General features: G+C 40.4%; 2 protein-coding genes across 9 annotated transcripts in view; both read left to right on the top strand.

The window, feature by feature from the left end:
• The window catches only part of LOC126999356 (uncharacterized), a 34,905-nt gene extending 32,823 nt beyond the window's left edge, over positions 1-2,082 (top strand). The window contains exon 10 of the transcript XR_007753265.1: positions 2,015-2,082. The gene's annotated coding sequence lies outside the window, so the exon portion shown is untranslated. The remainder of the gene's footprint in view (positions 1-2,014) is intronic.
• Positions 2,083-2,869: 787 nt separating this feature from the next.
• Positions 2,870-18,192, top strand: part of LOC126999355 (sodium leak channel NALCN-like) — a 41,020-nt gene continuing 25,697 nt past the window's right edge. For 4 of the 8 annotated variants that reach the window (XR_007753263.1, XR_007753264.1, XR_007753262.1 and 1 more), the window contains exons 1-15: positions 4,866-5,014; positions 5,307-5,485; positions 5,851-6,036; positions 6,765-6,991; positions 7,520-7,648; positions 7,974-8,119; positions 8,473-8,720; positions 9,249-9,470; positions 10,247-10,414; positions 10,859-11,050; positions 13,049-13,198; positions 13,969-14,175; positions 14,557-14,759; positions 15,129-15,236; positions 17,912-18,085. Coding sequence is in view for 5 of the 8 variants with exons in the window: in XM_050861887.1 (XP_050717844.1) it covers positions 5,318-5,485; positions 5,851-6,036; positions 6,765-6,991; positions 7,520-7,648; positions 7,974-8,119; positions 8,473-8,720; positions 9,249-9,470; positions 10,247-10,414; positions 10,859-11,050; positions 13,049-13,198; positions 13,969-14,175; positions 14,557-14,759; positions 15,129-15,236; positions 17,912-18,085 (2,528 nt within the window). In the remaining 3 variants the exon portion in view is untranslated. Of the gene's footprint in view, positions 3,041-4,855; positions 5,015-5,306; positions 5,486-5,850; positions 6,037-6,764; positions 6,992-7,519; positions 7,649-7,973; positions 8,120-8,472; positions 8,721-9,248; positions 9,471-10,246; positions 10,415-10,858; positions 11,051-13,048; positions 13,199-13,968; positions 14,176-14,556; positions 14,760-15,128; positions 15,237-17,911; positions 18,086-18,192 lie in introns of those variants that run through there. The other 4 variants (XM_050861889.1, XM_050861891.1, XM_050861892.1 and 1 more) reach the window with 4 other exon arrangements.

Here is an 18,192-nt window from a genome sequence, read left to right as displayed (position 1 = left end):
AAAATAACAGTTATAAGAGAACACGTTGATATGCTTAATGGTTCAACTCAAGATTGTATCCTTGGTTCAACTGTTTCATGGTCTCTGTTTTCCAGGTCACGCGCTGCATATCAATTCCTTCCACAGTTATTGTAAGCGTACGTGTCTGGTAGTAATAAACAGTGAAACGCTGCAGAACGTATATATGATGATAGTGCAAATAAATGAAGAAACACCTAATATATATGGTGCTTATAATATTAGTTTTCTTGGTGTAAACAGTAAACTCTTGGAATGGGAAGAAGATGAGCTGCGGTGGTGGCCAAGGGCTATATATCTGAGAGGTTATTGAAGTTAAAGTAATATTTCCTTGATGAACAAGAAGAAAAACGTCCAAAGAGTCGAGATAATCCTTGAATCCTTGGAAGGGTACGTCGATCACTATAATGGCGTGTTTCTCTAGTTGGTATAGGGTATGGGTAGGAGGAAGATCTTGGATAGCAGGAGGAAGGGTTTGTTTTTCTTTTAGATTGAGTGATTGGAAAGAGGGCAAGGGGTATGCATGGGTCATATAGTATAGTTGCGGGGATTTCCGTGGGTGGTTTTATGACTGGTGGTTGTGTGACCCGGCTTTCTAAATTCTGTATCCATGAACCACTCATTAGGACCCGACTGATCTCCTATTTGACCTTAGGAAATGGGTGATGTGAGTGGCTGAAGCGTCAGGGAGTAGGCCTACCCTGCACCTATATCCTTCCTAGCTCATCTCCCTGTCTCCATTTCTTCTATATAACCCGGCCCTTACCTTCCTCCCTATCTTCCCTATCCTTCCTGTCTTCTCTCCTCTCCCTTCTTCCATATAACCCCTGACCTTACCATCCTTAGGGTCATATATTAGGCGTACCTGTTTATCTAAGTATTAGTTTATTAGGATGGGTAGGAAGGGGAAGGGGTTTGCATGTTTCTTGATCGGCTGAGGGACTGTAAGGTAAAGTTTGAGTTAGGGGCATAAGAAGCTGTGAGTGGCCTCGATCGGGTTGTTCATCTCCCTCACACTGAGCCATTACTTCGGGCGCCTTAGGAAGAGGTCAAAGAGGTCGATATGTTTTTCTTATTGTGGTAGGCTATACGGCAGAGACAAGGGACAAAACACACATAATCATACTTCTCTAATGGGTAATTGATTGATTGACTGATAAGTTTATTGTTGCAGACACAAGAAAGGAGTAGGGAGGAACATATATATGCCATCCCTATCCCCAGGCGGTACATATTCTAGGGAGTTCACCGAGATGGAAAAAAAGATTGCAATACTAGTTAGGGGACAGTCACATGCGCTTGAGGAAGACTAGCTCGCGAAGGACATAAAAAGGGTCGTATTATGAGATACTTTCGATTCTCACATCAATTATTTCTAAAGGTCAAAGAGGGGGTCAGTCGCGGGTTCTAATGAGTGTTTCTTCAGGTTCATGGTACAGAAGAAAACTCACACTACCACCAGGGTCATAAAACTACCCCTGGAAATGCCCACAACTCCTACGAAAGCCTTGTCAAATATGTGTTCTTGGGCGGCGAAATGTCTTATATGACCCAAAAAATTACCCTGGCGAGGTGGATCATGCAGGGGACAGAGGCACTTTTCCTAATGGACTGGAAATGGCAGAGCTAGGTAGGGAGTGGCCGGCGTGTGGGCATAATGGATTAGGTAATGCAGGAGTGAGTCAAAGGCCACGTTTCCTTATACGAATGACCTTAGAGATGAACCAGGGAGCGCTGTGTCATGTCCTACGTCACAGTGCCCAGGGAATCACGGAGAATCCTTCAAACGGGAGTCGAGCTAAGGACATTCTCGGCCCCTTTGCCATATACAGGAGAGTTTGTATATGCTGAATCAGGAGCAGCGTTGCCAAATTGTCGTACTCATCGCATTGTATTTTCGTAGTTTCGGACCGATAACTATAGCAAAAAGAAAAAAAAAGCACCAATTAATAACAGCTTTAACGCTAACTTTAATTTTCTATCGTTATTTGTGCAGGTACGAGAGTTTGAGGCTTAAAAATGATAAATACAATGTGGTGAATACGATAATCTGGCAACGCTGATCAGGAGTGTTATTGGATAGATATTTCGCCTCCTGCTTCATTATTTATTGTTCAGTCGTAGATAAATTAGGAGAGGAAATTAGATATATGACGTATTTTAGAGTTTGCATTTGCTGATTCAGGAGTTTAAATTGGATATATCGCCTTCTGCATCATATTGTATCTTTTGTAAATATGTTCAGTCTTAGATAAATTATAGGAGAGGAAAATCTATTGCAATTGTACATAAGAGTTCGCATTTGCTGATTCAGGAGTGTTATTGGATAGATCGATATTTCGCCTTCTGCATCATTATATCTTTTGTAAATATGTTCACTAGATAAATTAATAATAGGATAAGAAAATCTATATGACATAAGAGTTCGCATTTGATAATTCAGGAGTGTTATTGCCTTATTGGATAGATATTTCACCTCCTGCACCATTGTTTCTTTTGTATATGTGTACTTGCAGTCTTTGATAATTATATATATAAGGAGGGGAAAATATCTCAAAGGAAAGGCCCAAAGATTCCTAGCAACCATATCAGGGGGAAAATACAAAATTACCCAACTCATCTATATCTATTCAACCTCTAAACACCATTTATAAGTAGGTTAGATAATTTAGGTGAGAAAAATGGGGCAAATGAGAGAGACAAAGAACTTCAGCAACCATAACAAAAGGAAAACACACGTTATCAGTTCATATCTATAATTATTTAGCCTCAAATCACCATGAAATAAGCAGAAACAGCCACACTTCTACTAAAATAGCGTCAAAATCCCAAGATCAAAAATAGTCACCCCGTAAAAGAGGCTGAAAAGTAGTGGAAGAGGAGGCAAGGGAGGGAGAGCGCGCGCAACCCCTCTTCTCCTCTCCACTAACCACATCTCTCCACCTCTACTCCACCGGGGGACCACAGGGGCGCCATAATCATCATCAGCCGACAGGGTAGCTGATGCAGAGGTCTGGGAGAGGTGATATAGGGTGTCCTTCCCTGTGTGACATGTTTTAATCTCGTTCGTGTCTTATCTGTCATCTGTCACTGGTCTGCCCTGCCGCCCTATTTCCGTGTTTCCTTATTCTGTCACTATTTCCTAATCTTACTGTTCCCTATTCTTACTATTTATGTTACTATTTCTCTTGGTATAATCTCGTTCGTGTCTTATTTGTTATGTCACTGGTCTCCCCTTGCGCCCTATTTCCGTGTTTCCTTATTCTGTCACTATTTCCTAATCTTACTGTTCCCTATTCTTACTATTTATGTTACTATTTCTCTTGGTATAATCTCGTTCGTGTCTTATTCGTTATGTCACTGGTCTGCCCTTGCGCCCTATTTCCGTGTTAAAAATAGTGTTTCCTTATTATTGTCACCATTTCCTAATCTTACTGTTCCCTATTCTTACTATTTATGTTACTATTTCTCTTGGTATAATCTCGTTCGTGTCTTATTTGTTATGTCACTGGTCTGCCCTTGCGCCCTATTTCCGTGTTAAAAATAGTGTTTCCTTATTATTGTCACCATTTCCTAATCTTACTGTTCCCTATTCTTACTATTTATGTTACTATTTCTCTTGGTATAATCTCGTTCGTGTCTTATTTGTTATGTCACTGGTCTGCCCTGCCGCCCTATTTCCGTGTTAAAAATAGTGTTTCCTTATTATTGTCACCATTTCCTAATCTTACTGTTCCCTATTCTTACTATTTATGTTACTATTTCTCTTGGTATAATCTCGTTCGTGTCTTATTTGTCACTGGTCTGCCCTTGCGCCCTATTTCCGTGTTTCTAATAGTGTTTCCTTATTTTTCTGTCACCATTTCCTAATCTTACTGTTCCCTATTCATACTATTTATGTTACTATTTCTTCGTTTGTATTTCTATTAGCTCTCTTTTCTGTTACTATCTTTTACTGCTTGCTATTCAGTCATTCTTTGTTACTATTCCCTATTATTATATTTCCCTATTTTACCACTATTTCCCTATTTTGTTAGTATTTCTATTAGTTATCTTTTCTGTTACTATCTCTTACTGCTCGCTATTCAGTCACTCTTTATTACTATTCCCTATTATTATATTTCCCTATTTTACCACTATTTCCCTATTTTGTTAGTATTTCTATTAGTTATCTTTTCTGTTGCTATCTCTTACTGCTTGCTATTCAGTCATTCTTTGTTACTATTCCCTATTATTATATTTCCCTATTTTACCACTATTTCCCTATTTTGTTAGTATATATATCTGTTATCTTTTCTGTTACTATCTATATTACTGCTTGCTATTCAGTTACTCTCTATTACTATTCCCTAATATTCTACCATTTCTATTGCTATTTCTACTTTCCTCATTACTCTTTTACTATTTCCTACTTTTATGATGTCTTACTATTTCTGTTATCATTATTATGTTTATTACTATTTTTATAGCTTTTTATTACTATTTCCTATTCTATTACTATATCCATCTCGGAATAAATGGTGATGTCTGTGGTATCCTGTTTTTACATTTAATTAAGAAGTCTTGTATAGTATGGTCTTGTAAAGCTATTTAAGAAGACTCGTGTAGTAAGTGCAGTAAGGTGTATATTTTATTCTGTTTTTAGCTTTTCTTCTCATAATCTGTCTTAACTTATCTTGACTTGTCTTATTTCTCTCATACCCTGTTTTTGCTGTCTTTTCCTCCTAACCAGTTGAGGAAAGTCCAGTGAGTGTCAGGCCTAGAAAATCCATGAATAAAGACTCTTCTGATCTATCATAGTCCTTCATATTTGCTACTGTATTCTACTTTATTCCAGGTGATGGTGTGGGCAGCTGACAGGTGACCGCTGGCGGGCTGGTTCGCCCCCATAACCATGCTGGGCCGCAAGCAGAGCCTCCGCGGGGACCACATCCTGGCCGACTATGGCCCGGAGGAGACCATGAACGAGAGTTCCGAGATTGAGTGGGCCAACAAGGTGAGTGGCCATGCATTACAGGCTTTGTTATATGCATCTACCAATTAATAATTGATATGAGTATGGTCTGAGGGGGGAGGAGCACGTACCACTATATAGCAATACTACTTTTTTTTTTCTCTCTTTTTTTTTACATATGGCCTTAGCGCTGGTAGGCTATTTCTTATTAGGGTCCTGATGGTCGGCCCGAGCCCGTCATGGTGCAGGCAATTTTTATAGTGGCGCCATGTATTCTTGGCTCATGCTGCCCCCCGGAGCTCATTCTTGATTTCACTTGGACCGCTTCCTCTAGAGTCCGGGTTGATGGGTGGTCTTCAGGACAGCATGTGGGTAGTCTTAGGCCGCTCGGCGGTGACTGAAAAATCCCAGGTGGTAGCAGCGGATTCGAACCCGCATCATCCACAACGCGGCGAATGCGAGGCCTGCACACTAACCACTCAGCCACCGTCTCCCCAAATACTACAAATAATAGTGATAATGCTGTTTTTGATTTTTATTAATTATAGTACCAAGTATCCTGCTTAATTAGTTTCTTTTGCTGTAATGCCAATAATATATTAACTCCTACTGCTTATACAAATAATCTCTGTCTGTTAAGGTTTATTGCTGTAACACTAATAACATCTACATCCACAGCATTGAATTCCTCTCAACATTAATGGATATGACTAATAATAATGATAATAATAGTATAACAATGACAACAGCACTGTAATCACATATACTAAAGATTTAAGACAGGAAGTTCCCTCATCACAAAGTGACAACAAAGTAAACAAAAGTCTAACATTCAAACAATAACAACAATGCCGCTAACCCCAACACCCTCTCGGCAGCGGTGGATACGATGGCTACTAAGGATCTGCTCGCTGGTGTCGCTGGTGTCGGTCTCGGCCAACACCCCCAAGTCCAAGGAGCTGTACCCGAGCCTCAAGTACATCACCTTCTGCTCCGACCTGGCCATCACCTTCTTCTTCACCGTGGAGATGGTCGCCAAGATGCAGGCCAGAGGGATACTGAAGGTGGGTGTAGGATAATGTTGGTTACGGCATGTTATTAAAGTGAGATTTATAGCGGTAGTTTTTATTATTATTATTATTATTGCAGGTTCTATCTTCCTTCTCTCTGTCTTGTCTCTCTCTGTTTCTGTCTTTGTCTCTCAATTTATGTCTGTCTCTCTCTTTGTCTCTCATTTTCTGTATCTCTCCGTCTTTCTCTTTTCTTGGTGTTCATTTACACATATATTGATTACCGGTATCTTATTTTGTAGTTTGTTTAAATGTGGTTGACTTTGTTTTTTCACATGTATATAGTATTTTTCTCTTCCCTGGCTGTTTCTTTAAATGTGAAAGGTTTTGATGTTTCCATATGTATATAAATAATATTTCTTTTACCCATTTATAAATATGAAAGTGATGCTATTTGATCTCTTTCTTCGATATAATATGTCTGTGTGATTAACCCTGTAGCTGCGGGGATCATGTTTCTTAAAGGCCCCTCTAAGCGAGAAAAATGAGAAAAAATCATCACTCACACAAACGATTTCATAATATATATCAACGCATTTGTGATCAGTTTATGCATCATCTATATTGGGGGATTTATATCATGGCAAAAATTTGGCCCGTCGCTGCTATCGGGTTAAACAGAAGAAGGGATCAAGGGGAGGCAGTCACAAGAGGAAGTTTGATATATATTGTAATATTCTAAATCAAGTCACAGAATCACACTTTTCCTCCTTTTATCCCAGGGTGAAGGGTCGTACCTCAAGGACCGCTGGTGCCAGTATGACGCCAGCATGGTCTTCTTCCTCTGGATCTCCGTCATACTGCAGATGTTTGAGGAGATGACCAACTGGGTGGAGAAGCACAGTTACCTCTGCATCCTACGCGCTCCGAGGCCCCTCATCGTCGTCAGGCTGATCCGCATCTTCCTCAAGTTCTCCATGCCCAAGAACAGACTCAAACAGATTATTAAGTAAGGGGATGCAGAGGAGTTCGTAACAAGGGCACAAGGGCATAAAAAAATAAAAAAGCCCGCAAGGAAACAATAAAAAAAGCCCGCAAGAATAAAAAAAAAAAGCCCACAACAATAAAAAAAAAGCCCGTCATATTTACCTACTCTTGTATCATAGTTCTTACTGTAATACTAACACTCTATCTCCTCATGCTAATACTAATACTCTATCTGCTATTGCTATAAATACTAATACTTCAGTTCATAATACTGAAAATACATTCCTCCATTTGTGTATCTGTTTTTTTTGTCATGTGTATTTGCGCTAATGCCTGTTCTTTTTTATGTATCGTTCTGTCTGCTTTGATTTTCGTTCCCTGTGACTTCTTCAGGGGGCGGCTTCTGTAGAAGAGGCTCCATTACCTCCTCTCCATTCACTTCCTTCCTTTTTTTTCAGAGGAAGCAGACTCATCTCATTTATTGATATCTATTCTCTATTTTTATCTCTTCACGTAATGTTTAATTCACCTCTTCGTAATCTTTCCCCAGGCGGTCGAGTCAGCAGATATACAATGTGACGTTGTTCTTCCTGTTCTTCATGTCACTCTATGGCCTGCTTGGGGTGCAGCTTTTCGGCGAGCTTCGGAACCACTGCATCAAGAACGACACCAACCTTGAGTGAGTCCAACCGAGTCCGTTTAGTATGTATTGAAGGTTACGAGAGCTTTAAGATTAGCTTGTAAAATAGATTGTGCGTCTCAAAAAAGTGCTTCATTTAAGTTTCTACAAGTAATAAAGATTGACCTCTCTTTTGGCTACTCTTTACTTTCTACTTTTGTGGGAGCGGCGAGTAGCGGGCTTTTTTTTTTATATCCTTTGATGTAAAAATAAAAGATTAAGATAAGAACTGGGAGATAAGCAGTGGTATTTCTAAGTAGTCTCTTTCTTAGGTACTAATGTGGTATATAGATAGGGTAAGTAATGGTCCTTTCCTTCTCTTCAGACAAATTTCTCTCAACTCCCTGGCCATCCCCGACACCTTCTGCTCCATTCGGTCAGACTCTGGCTACCAGTGTCCCGAGGGAATGAAGTGCGCCCCCCTTGACCTCTACAAGAACATCAGCGGCTTCAATGGCTTCGATGATTTTGGTAAGTGTGGCTGAAGAATGGATTTGATTGACATTGTATATTTTGATAGAGTGAGAGGCTGTGATGTTTTGGTTTAGAGTGTGAGTTAGTATAGAGTTTGTGTTGGTTATGATTTTTTTCTTTATGTATCCAGTTGTTGAAATACTCATTTGTTTCATTATCATGGAATTCAGTAAAGCAGTATGTTTATTTATCTGCCTGGTTGATTTGGCAAGAGTTAATTTTTACTTCACATCAGTACTTCAGAGTAATTATTTTCCTGAAATGAATACTAATTGGTATAGTAGATGCAGCTTGGCAGACCTACCATTCATCCATTGCATATTCCTGAAAAACTTACATTACTCCTGCAGCCACAAGCATCTTCACGGTGTACCAGGCGGCCTCGCAGGAGGGGTGGGTGTTCATCATGTACCGGGCCATCGACTCCTTGCCTGGCTGGCGGGCGACCTTCTTCTTCACCACCATGATCTTCTTCCTCTCGTGGCTGGTGAAGAACGTTTTCATCGCCGTCATCACCGAGACCTTCAACGAGATGAGGGTGCAGTTCCAGCAGATTTGGGGCATGCGGGGACACATCCAGCAGGAGAGGACCACGCAGGTGACGGCTGTTTTTGTTTTTTCTTTTTTTGTTGCCCTTGAGCTGCTTCTGTTACTGTGAAAATAAAATAATAGAAAGAAAAAAAGTAGAGGAGCTGTTTTTGAGAGTTACGAGTGTTTTCCTGACTGTGGTGTTTGAAATTTTGGAGAAACGTGATGTTCAGTACAGTCATCCCTCAAATAGTACGGTTTCCAATAGTTCGGTTTCGGTTTTATGTGCATTTTCATAGAAGATTTTTTTAGGATTTTTGAATTTCCCGATGACCAGGAAATTTTAAAATCCAAAAAAGATCTTTCATGACAATCCGGATAAAACCAAAACCGAAATATTGGAAACCGTACTATTTGAGGGACAACTATTATTATATAGATATGAAGAACTGTAAGCCTTGGTAAAAATGCCAATGTTTGTTGTATTTATTGTGTTGTGTTGTGTGTGTTTACTGTGTTGTTGTGTTTGTTGTGTTGTGTTACCAGAGTAGTTACGCCTCCATGACTCCATATACCAATCAATCAATCGTCGTGTTAGGTGTTGTCCGGTGACGATCACGGGTGGAAGCTGCTACACGTGGATGACAACAAGCCTCATGGATGGGCCCCCAAGTGCTGCATGAAGGTGGTGGTCAGCGCCGGCTACTACATGATGATTATGGCCGCCATCGTCACCAATGCCATCGCTGCCTCCTGCATCAGCTTCAAGCACGACGGCAGGGACAGGGAGGAGTTCTTCCAGCAGTACTACTTCCTGGAGGTGAGGGTGTTCAGCGGTGCTTGTGGGTAGGGTTAGTTTGTGGTTATTGGCAGTGTCGATTATTTTTATTCTGAGAGATGAACCAAGTAGCAAGGGAGGAGTGTGGACACTATATCATCATTGGAAGTTTAGACAACACCTAAACCACAGTACTCATATATTGTTTGTGGTCGGTGTTTTACTAAAGTGTCCACCTATGTCATGGTAGCCTTTACCCTTTTATATTCCGTTAGTGTAGTTACTCTCGTAGGATTTATGCATCTCTTCGGTGTGTACGTATAATATTCTGTTAAGTTATAGATTCTCAGGAGTAATTATGCTTTGAAAATTCTTGATATCTCTGGACTGACTTTTCTCACACTTAATAACCTTCTTAACCAGGTAGCAGCGGGGATCCTGTTTCTTAATGGTCCCTCTAAGCGAGAAAAATGAAAAAAATCACCCCTCACACAACCCATTTCATAATGATTGTGATCAGATTATGTATCATCTTTTTTGGGGGGTTTATATCATGGCACAAATTTGGCCCGTCGCTGCTACACGGTAAAGCCACAAATTTGGCCCGTCGCTGCTACCGGGTTAATGTGTGGTAACTGCTTTGGGTCTGTTGAAATGTGACAGAGATGAGCACTGAGACCGAGACCTAGGCAATAGTGTATACTCCCAACTTTACTTACTTGTATCTGTATAAATGATAAGTACTTAATTGTCCTCCTTACGGTAGTGGCCATAGATGCATCACTGACTAACATGTTTATCTCGGTCTGTGTCCTCAGGTTGGGTTCACCATTTTCTTCGACCTGGAGGTGATCTTCAAGATGTGGTGCCTGGGGGTGCGTGGGTACTGGTGCCTCGGCATACACAAGTTTGAGCTCCTCCTCGCCATCGGTACCACGCTCCGCCTCTTCTCAGACCTCTTCATGACGCCTCTCACGTACTTCCAGGTAATGAGGGCGCTCGGGATTTAAACCTAATTTACCTAGTTGTATTTACCTAGTTATAGTTTTACAGGGCCTGGGCTTTACGCTCGTGTGGTCCCGTCTCCGTATCTGCATTTATCCAACTTTTCTTTAAAGCTTTGCACACTCCTCGCCGATACTACATCCTCACTTAGTCTGTTCCAAACCTCTATATTTCTTTGCAGGAAGCTATATTTCTTTATGTCTCTCAAGCATCTTCCCTTCCTCAGTTTTTTACTATGTCCTCTTGTGTTCCTGGTGGTAATTCCTATTTTTTTTACAACAAAGGAGACAGCTCAAGGGCACAGAAAAAAAGTAAACAATAATAAAAAAAAAGCCCGCTACTCGCTGCTCCTAAAAAAAAAGAATCAAAAGAGATGGCCGAAAGAGGGGTCATTTCTTTTAGTAGTAACTCCTCGTGTGTTTCAGGTTCTGCGCATTGTAAGACTCATCAAGGCCTCCCCCATCCTGGAAGACTTTGTGTACAAGATCTTCGGTCCAGGCAAGAAGCTGGGCAGCCTCATCCTCTTCACCATGTGCCTGCTGCTCATCGCCTCCTCCATCTCCATGCAGCTCTTCTGTTTCCTGGATGATTTTGACAAGTTTGAAACGTTTGCCCATGTAAGACACTGTGGAATCTTTTTGTCTAAGTAATTTTTTTTGTGTGTGTGATTTTGACGAGCAGTTTTATGTTGTGGGTGATTTTGACAAGTAATTTAGTTTTTTTGATAATTTTGATGAGTGTTTTTATGTTTCTTGGATGATTTTGGCAAGTGATTTTGTTTTTTGGATAATTTTGATGAGTGTTTTTATGTTTCTTGGATGATTTTGGTATGTAATTTTGTTTTTTGGATAATTTTGATGAGTGTTTTTATGTTTCTTGGATGATTTTGGTAAGTAATTTTGTTTTTTGGATAATTTTGATGAGTGTTTTTATGTTTCTTGGATGATTTTGGTAAGTAATTTTGTTTTTTGGATAATTTTGATGAGTGTTTTTATGTTTCTTGGATGATTTTGACAAGTAGGCTTATGTTTCTTGGATAATTTTGACAAGTAGGCTTATGTTTCTTGGATGATTTTGGCAAGTAATTTTGTTTCTTGGATAATTTTGATGGGTGTTTTTATGATTCTTGGATAATTTTGACAAGTAGGCTTATGTTTCTTGGATGATTTTGGCAGGTAATTTTGTTTCTTGGATAATTTTGATGGGTGTTTTTATGTTTCTTGGATAATTTTGACAAGTAGGCTTATGTTTCTTGGATGATTTTGACAAGTTTAAAATCCATGCACATCTAAGACAACTGGGGAATCCAAAATCTTATGTAGCCTACTCATGGTGCAGTTATGAAAATTTTTGGTGCAAGAATGAAAAGAAAATGTATGTTGTTTGTAGAAGGGTCTGCATAGATGTTACGTTTTGATGATTATGGCAAGTAGTTTTATAGTTTTTGGATAATTTTGGCAAGTAGTTTTATAGTTTTTGGATAATTTTGGCAAGTAGTTTTATAGTTTTTGGATAATTTTGGCAAGTAGTTTTATAGTTTTTGGATAATTTTGGCAAGTAGTTTTATAGTTTTTGGATAATTTTGGCAAGTAGTTTCATAGTTTTTGGATAATTTTGGCAAGTAGTTTTATAGTTTTTGGATAATTTTGGCAAGTAGTTTTATAGTTTTTGGGTAATTTTGGCAAGTAGTTTTATAGTTTTTGGGTAATTTTGGCAAGTAGTTTTATAGTTTTTGGATAATTTTGGCAAGTAGTTTTATAGTTTTTGGATAATTTAGGCAAGTAGTTTTATAGTTTTTGGATAATTTTGGCAAGTAGTTTTATAGTTTTTGGGTAATTTTGGCAAGTAGTTTTATAGTTTTTGGATAATTTTGGCAAGTAGTTTTATAGTTTTTGGATAATTTTGGCAAGTAGTTCTTTGTGAAACTATTGGGGAATCTCATAATTTTGTGTTTATGATGTAGTTGTTACAGAAATTTTTGGCATAATCATCATCATCTATATAATGTCAGTTTTTCCCATTCTTCTGAGGTTATACAGTCAATGATATGCTTCCAACCAAGAGAAGATGGCGCCACTATAAACACTTGCCTGTGCCATGATGGGCTGGGGCCGACTACCACCCAGGCCCCTCAAGCAAGCCCACTGGCACTATAGGCTCAGACGTAAAAAAAAAAAAAATAAATAAATAAATAAAATAAAAATCTGTTCATTGCCTCAGCCTCTCCAAATCCTCTTCAGCACACTGCCTCCCTGTCTTCTTTTGTATGAATGAAAGTAGTATCCATGTTGTTTGCAGAAGAGTCTGAATAGATGTATGTGTTTTCTTCTTTCAGGTATCCATGTTGTTTGCAGAAGAGTCTGAATAGATGTATGTGTTTTCTTCTTTCAGGTATCCATGTTGTTTGCAGAAGAGTCTGAATAGATGTATGTGTTTTCTTCTTCCAGGTATCCATGTTGTTTGCAGAAGAGTCTGAATAGATGTATGTTTTTTCTTCTTTCAGGTATCCATGTTGTTTGCAGAAGAGTCTGAATAGATGTATATGTTTTCTTCTTTCACGCATTCATGTTGTTTGCAAAAGAGTCTGAATAGATGTATGTTTTGTCTTCTTCCAGGCGTTTATGTCCATGTTCCAAATCCTGACCCAAGAAGGATGGGTGGAGGTGATGGATGAGACGATGATCAAGACCATGCGGGGAACCAAGGACGAAATAGCCCCCGTCGTGGCCATCTACTTCATCCTCTACCACCTGTTTGTCACTCTGGTGTGTGGACTTGCTTCTTAGGCTAGGGTGTAAGGCTAGGATGAGGGATTACCAGGAATTAAAGGTAAAGGTAAAGTTGGAGGCATATGCTTTAGCTTCACATGGCCTTGGTGCTCATCTCAGGCACATTGGCCCTTGAGCAAATTACTCCATTTACCTAGAGTTACAGTATTTGATATTTCATGATGCTAAAAGACCAGTGGTTAACCCCTTCACTGTGGCCGGGCCAAAACAGTTCCCTGCGCTGTATCCGAGATAGCCGTGCGCGCCAGATTTCAAATGTCGCTATTGAATATAACAAGTTTTCAGCCATAAACTCAACATAATCATCATATATTATATATATGAAAACATGCAGAATTAAATGGGGCACATAAAGAAACATAAATTAATTGATGATTTTGAGATGTAAGCATTAATATAGAGATAAAATAACTCGTATATTGGCTAAGGTGAGCCAGGATGCAGTATGCGTGTCCTCGGATATGGTATGGGGCACACAAGGACGCAGTATATGCGTCCTCGTGTTGAAGGGGTTCATAAAGCTGTACGTACGTGAATTACAGTAGTTAAGGGAGTAGTAGAGAGAATGTGAAGTGTGCAGCAGTCATTATAAGGCTAGTGTTTCGTGATGTTAAGAGACCAATGAGTAAAAAAGTATACCTTCTATAATTACAATAGTCAGTGGAGGGGTAAAGAAGATGAGGAGTTATCACAACCTTACACTTTCCTGCTGATAGATCTACAGCATATGAACTTTACCCAAACAGATTGTGCTGAGCTTGTTTGTGGCGGTGATCCTCGACAACTTGGAGCTGGACGAGGACTTCAAGAAGCTGAAGCAGATGAAGGCACGAGAGCAGAGCGCCGGCATCCAGGAGACCTTGCCCCTCCGCCTCCGGGTGTTCGAAAAGTTCCCCGACCGCCCCACCATGGCCAGGCTGCACAAGGTCCCCTCAGACTTCTCTCTTCCGAAGGTGATGTCATTTGTTTACTTGGCGGGCTTGTGGTTGTTGTCCAGGTTAGGTTAAGTTAGGTTAGGTTAGGTTAGGTTAGGTCTTTTGTTACAGTAGGCTTTTTTGTTTCTCTTTTACTTTTTTTCTTTTTCTATTTTTTTGTTTTCCTTGAGCTGCCTCCTTTACTGTAAAAAAACAAAAAACAAAAAAACAGTGGCTTAATGTTCTTTTTTTTCCCACAGTAATTTGTTAACTTGGTATGCTTTAGGTTTTCCTTTGATGCAGTGGACTTTCTTGTTTATTCTTTTATTTTTTTTCCCTTGAGCTACCTCCTTCACTGTAAGGTATACTCTGATAATTAAGTAGTCATGCTTTTACTGTAATGGTCTATACTCTGCACAGGTTCGAGAAAGCTTCATGCGGCAGTACCTGGAGGAGGACCAGGAAGACGAGGACACTATGGCCAAGGGGCAAGGTGGTGGTGGGCTGGAGGACTCCACGATATCCTTCAGAAAGCGTCGCCCGATCAAGCTCCTTACGGCCATCTCCCACCCACGGAACGCTGACTACGAGAAGAAGAAGAGAGGCGTCGCTAATATCATCTGGTGGGCCGCCCTTCTTGTCCTCCGTCAGACCTTCTTCTTCGTTTTCTTCTTTTTCATTTATAGTCCATCTTCTCTCACTCTTGGGGTCGGAGTTGCGATATTAATATTCTTGTCAGTTATCCTCACATAAAGCAAATAGAGACACCATTTTTTTTTTTTTACAGCAAAGGAGACAGCTCAAGGGCTTAAAAAAAAAGAAAACAATAATGAAAAAAAAGCCCGCTGCTCACTGCCCCTGAAAAGATTAGAGAGGAGCGGCCGAAAGAGAAGTCAATTTCGGGAGGAGAGGTGTTCTGATACCCTCCTTACCCCTGTTGTTGATTTTTTTTCCTGCATATTTTTTGCTAACCATTTTTATCTCCTTTGCAGTGACGCCAACAACCAGAGGCTCCTCCTTGGTGACTCGGGGCAGATTCCCTTCCCCGGCAAAGGTCCTCACGCCCACGGCACCATCTGCAAACACAGGCTGGACCAAAAGTAAGAGGAAACCCTAAGCTTATTTAGTTGCCTTCACTTGGTCAGGTATTATCCCTTATAAGTAAAAAGAAGAGCCATAGAATAGGAGAGTTTGCCCAACATCACAAGTGTCATACTATTACTGAAAGAGGTGAGCTAAATTTAAATTGATGCTCATACAGTAGTCTTTTTTGGTGTACTCTAGATTTTGTTGGGGGCTTCATGGTGCAGTGGTTAGCACACTCGGCTCACAACTGAGAGAGCCCGGGTTCGATTCCTGGGCGGAGTGGAAAAATTTGGGCGGCTTTTCCGATACCCTACATCCCTGTCCACCCAGCAGTGAATGGGTACCAGGTATTAATTGGGGGTTGTGTCCTGTCTCCTGGGATCTGTTCCCTTCTCCTATAATTCCTTCCCCTTCTGTCTCTCTCCGGCACATGACCACAGATGTTGTGCCGACTAAACGAAACTTTCCAAAACTTTCTAGATTTTGTCAGGATCTCAGAGTACCTAGAGAACCATAAAACACTATTGAATCCTTTTATCCTTTTGGTAACAGCATAGCACCTGTGATGAAGGTGGTCAAACTCTCCTCTTCTATGGCTCTAGTAAAAAGATAGCAACACATTCATATAACAACACAAACTTCATGACAAATAATGCTTCTGAATTAGTCACAGCTCTCCTAAAAGTGTACATACAAACTTGTGAACTGGTGAAAAAGGCATCTTGACGCAAGTTCTCCCGAAGACTGTATGTGTGTAAGGCCTTGTGGGTTGTTCACTAGGCACTGGGCACCACCACCTGTATGGCTGCATGAGGACAAGCACTGTGTGGGGAGAGGAAAAGTCTGTGTGCATCATGACTTGCCTGATGTTGGGTTCGGGAGAGTGTCTTGGCATGAGTACAAGGAGAGGGGTGAAGGGAGGCTCCGGGACCTGCCAAGGCTACCCTGCTTGTCTGGTCTGGTGCAGTGTACATAGGCAAGCTGTAGACTGACTTGGGTGTTCCTAAGCACTGGTGACCAACTCGAGGGATAAGAACATAAGAACGTAAGGAGTCTGCAAGAGGCCGGTTAGCCTATACAAGGCAGCTCCTGTAATCCTAACCCCACCTTACCTCACTATCCATGAACTTATCCAACCTCTTCTTGAATGTATCTATGGTATTGGCACCCACAACATGACAGCCAAGCCTGTTCCATTCATCCACCACTCTATTGGTGAACCAATTCTTGCCTATGTCTTTGCTGAATCTGAATTTGTCTAACTTAAAACCTTTGCCACATGTCTTACCTGGCTCTTTTACTACCAAAACCCTATTGACATCCCCTTTATTAAAGCCCTTCATTCATTTATCGACTTCGATAAGGTCTCCTCGCAACCTTCGCCTTTCTAGATAGTGTAGATTTATATGCTTAAGTCTATCCTCATAAGGCAAGTTTCTCACACCTTGAATCATTTTTGTCATCCTTCTCTGCGCAGATTCTAACATCTTGATATCCATTCTATAGTAGGGTGACCAGAACTGGACCATGTAATCAAGGTGAGGTCTAACTAGGGTTAAGTAAAGTTTGAGGATGACCTCAGTGCTCCTATTGCTTTGAGGTCATCCTCAAACTTTACTTAGCCCTAGTTAGACCTCACCTTGCTCACGCAGTCCAGTTCTGGTCACCCTGCTATAGAATGGATATCAAGATGTTAGAATCTGTACAGAGATGACATAAACTGTGAAGGACTTTGCTTATTTGTATCTTTTATCTTTTTATTTTATTTTCATCACTGACAAAATCCTTACTTAATTACGATGATTACACTCTTGTCAGTTTACAGCTCATTCATCTTGCATAGAAAACCTTTGCTGTAATTGTACCTTTCAGTATTTTGTTTGATTCCTATCACTGGCAAAATCAACACATAATTAAGAAAAATATATGAGTGAAGTATAAATTTCACTCTTGTCAGTTTAAAGCTCATTCATCTTGCATAGAAAACCTTTGCTTATTTGTATCTTTTAGCATTTTGTTTATTTATCACTGACAAATTTATATGTAAGAAAAAACTCTAGGTATTATGTTTGAAATATAAATTTCAGCCTTGTTAATTTAAAGTTGTCATCTTGTATAGAAAACCTTGACTCTTTATTAGGACATTGTATTATTGTGCATTTGAATATTTAAACAGAAGATTCTTAGTTCCATGCTCCAGTATTGGATACCATGAATGATTTGGTAAGCATTCTACAAAACATTTCACCAGTCATTGCAGCAGTTAAGGGCATACATATGACAGGCAAAGTGAATGCATTAAATTATCTTCCTTTACAAACATGGTAGTATGCAGGGAGAGATGTGAGAGAGAGCTTTGCTTGAAAGGAAGTTGGTGAGTAGAGGGACATTCTCAAAACATCACATCAGCAGAAGTTAAAACAGGTTTACTAAAAAGGACATCTAGCCCTTTAAAATAAATACATTTGTTATTGTCAAGGTTTACTCTATACTTATGTACAGTACATAGGTTGTTTTTAATGTTGAGGTAAGCACTGAACATAGTGTACAAAGCATCTCCATGGCCCTGCTGTAGCTGTAGGTGGAACACAGCTTGTATTGAGCTTACCCAGTACTGTGACCGCCAGTTGGTTGGCTGCATGAGGCATGGCACTTGCATGAGCACGAGTCCTTTGTTCCCACCTCTAAGGTCCATCCGCCGCAGTGTGCGAGGAGGCTCCGTCAAGCTGAAGCAGCAGAACTACGACCACCTCAAGGAGAACGGGGACATCGGCTCCATGAACAGGACCTCCACCAGCCGCAAGGTGCAGGATCTGGACATCAAGATGCTACAGGCCAAGAGACAGCAGGCCGAGATGAGGAGGTGAGGCGGCAGAGTGACTTGTGGCCTTCTTCTTTTTTCTTTGTTTAATTTCCTTATTTTCCCTAATGGGGTTGGACGGGTTACGAGTCTCTCCCACTCTTTACAAT

The sequence above is a fragment of the Eriocheir sinensis genome, chromosome 16 (genome assembly GCF_024679095.1).
Source record: "Eriocheir sinensis breed Jianghai 21 chromosome 16, ASM2467909v1, whole genome shotgun sequence".
NCBI classification, from domain to species: domain Eukaryota; kingdom Metazoa; phylum Arthropoda; class Malacostraca; order Decapoda; family Varunidae; genus Eriocheir; species Eriocheir sinensis.
This window is presented reverse-complemented; position numbering and strand designations above follow the sequence as displayed.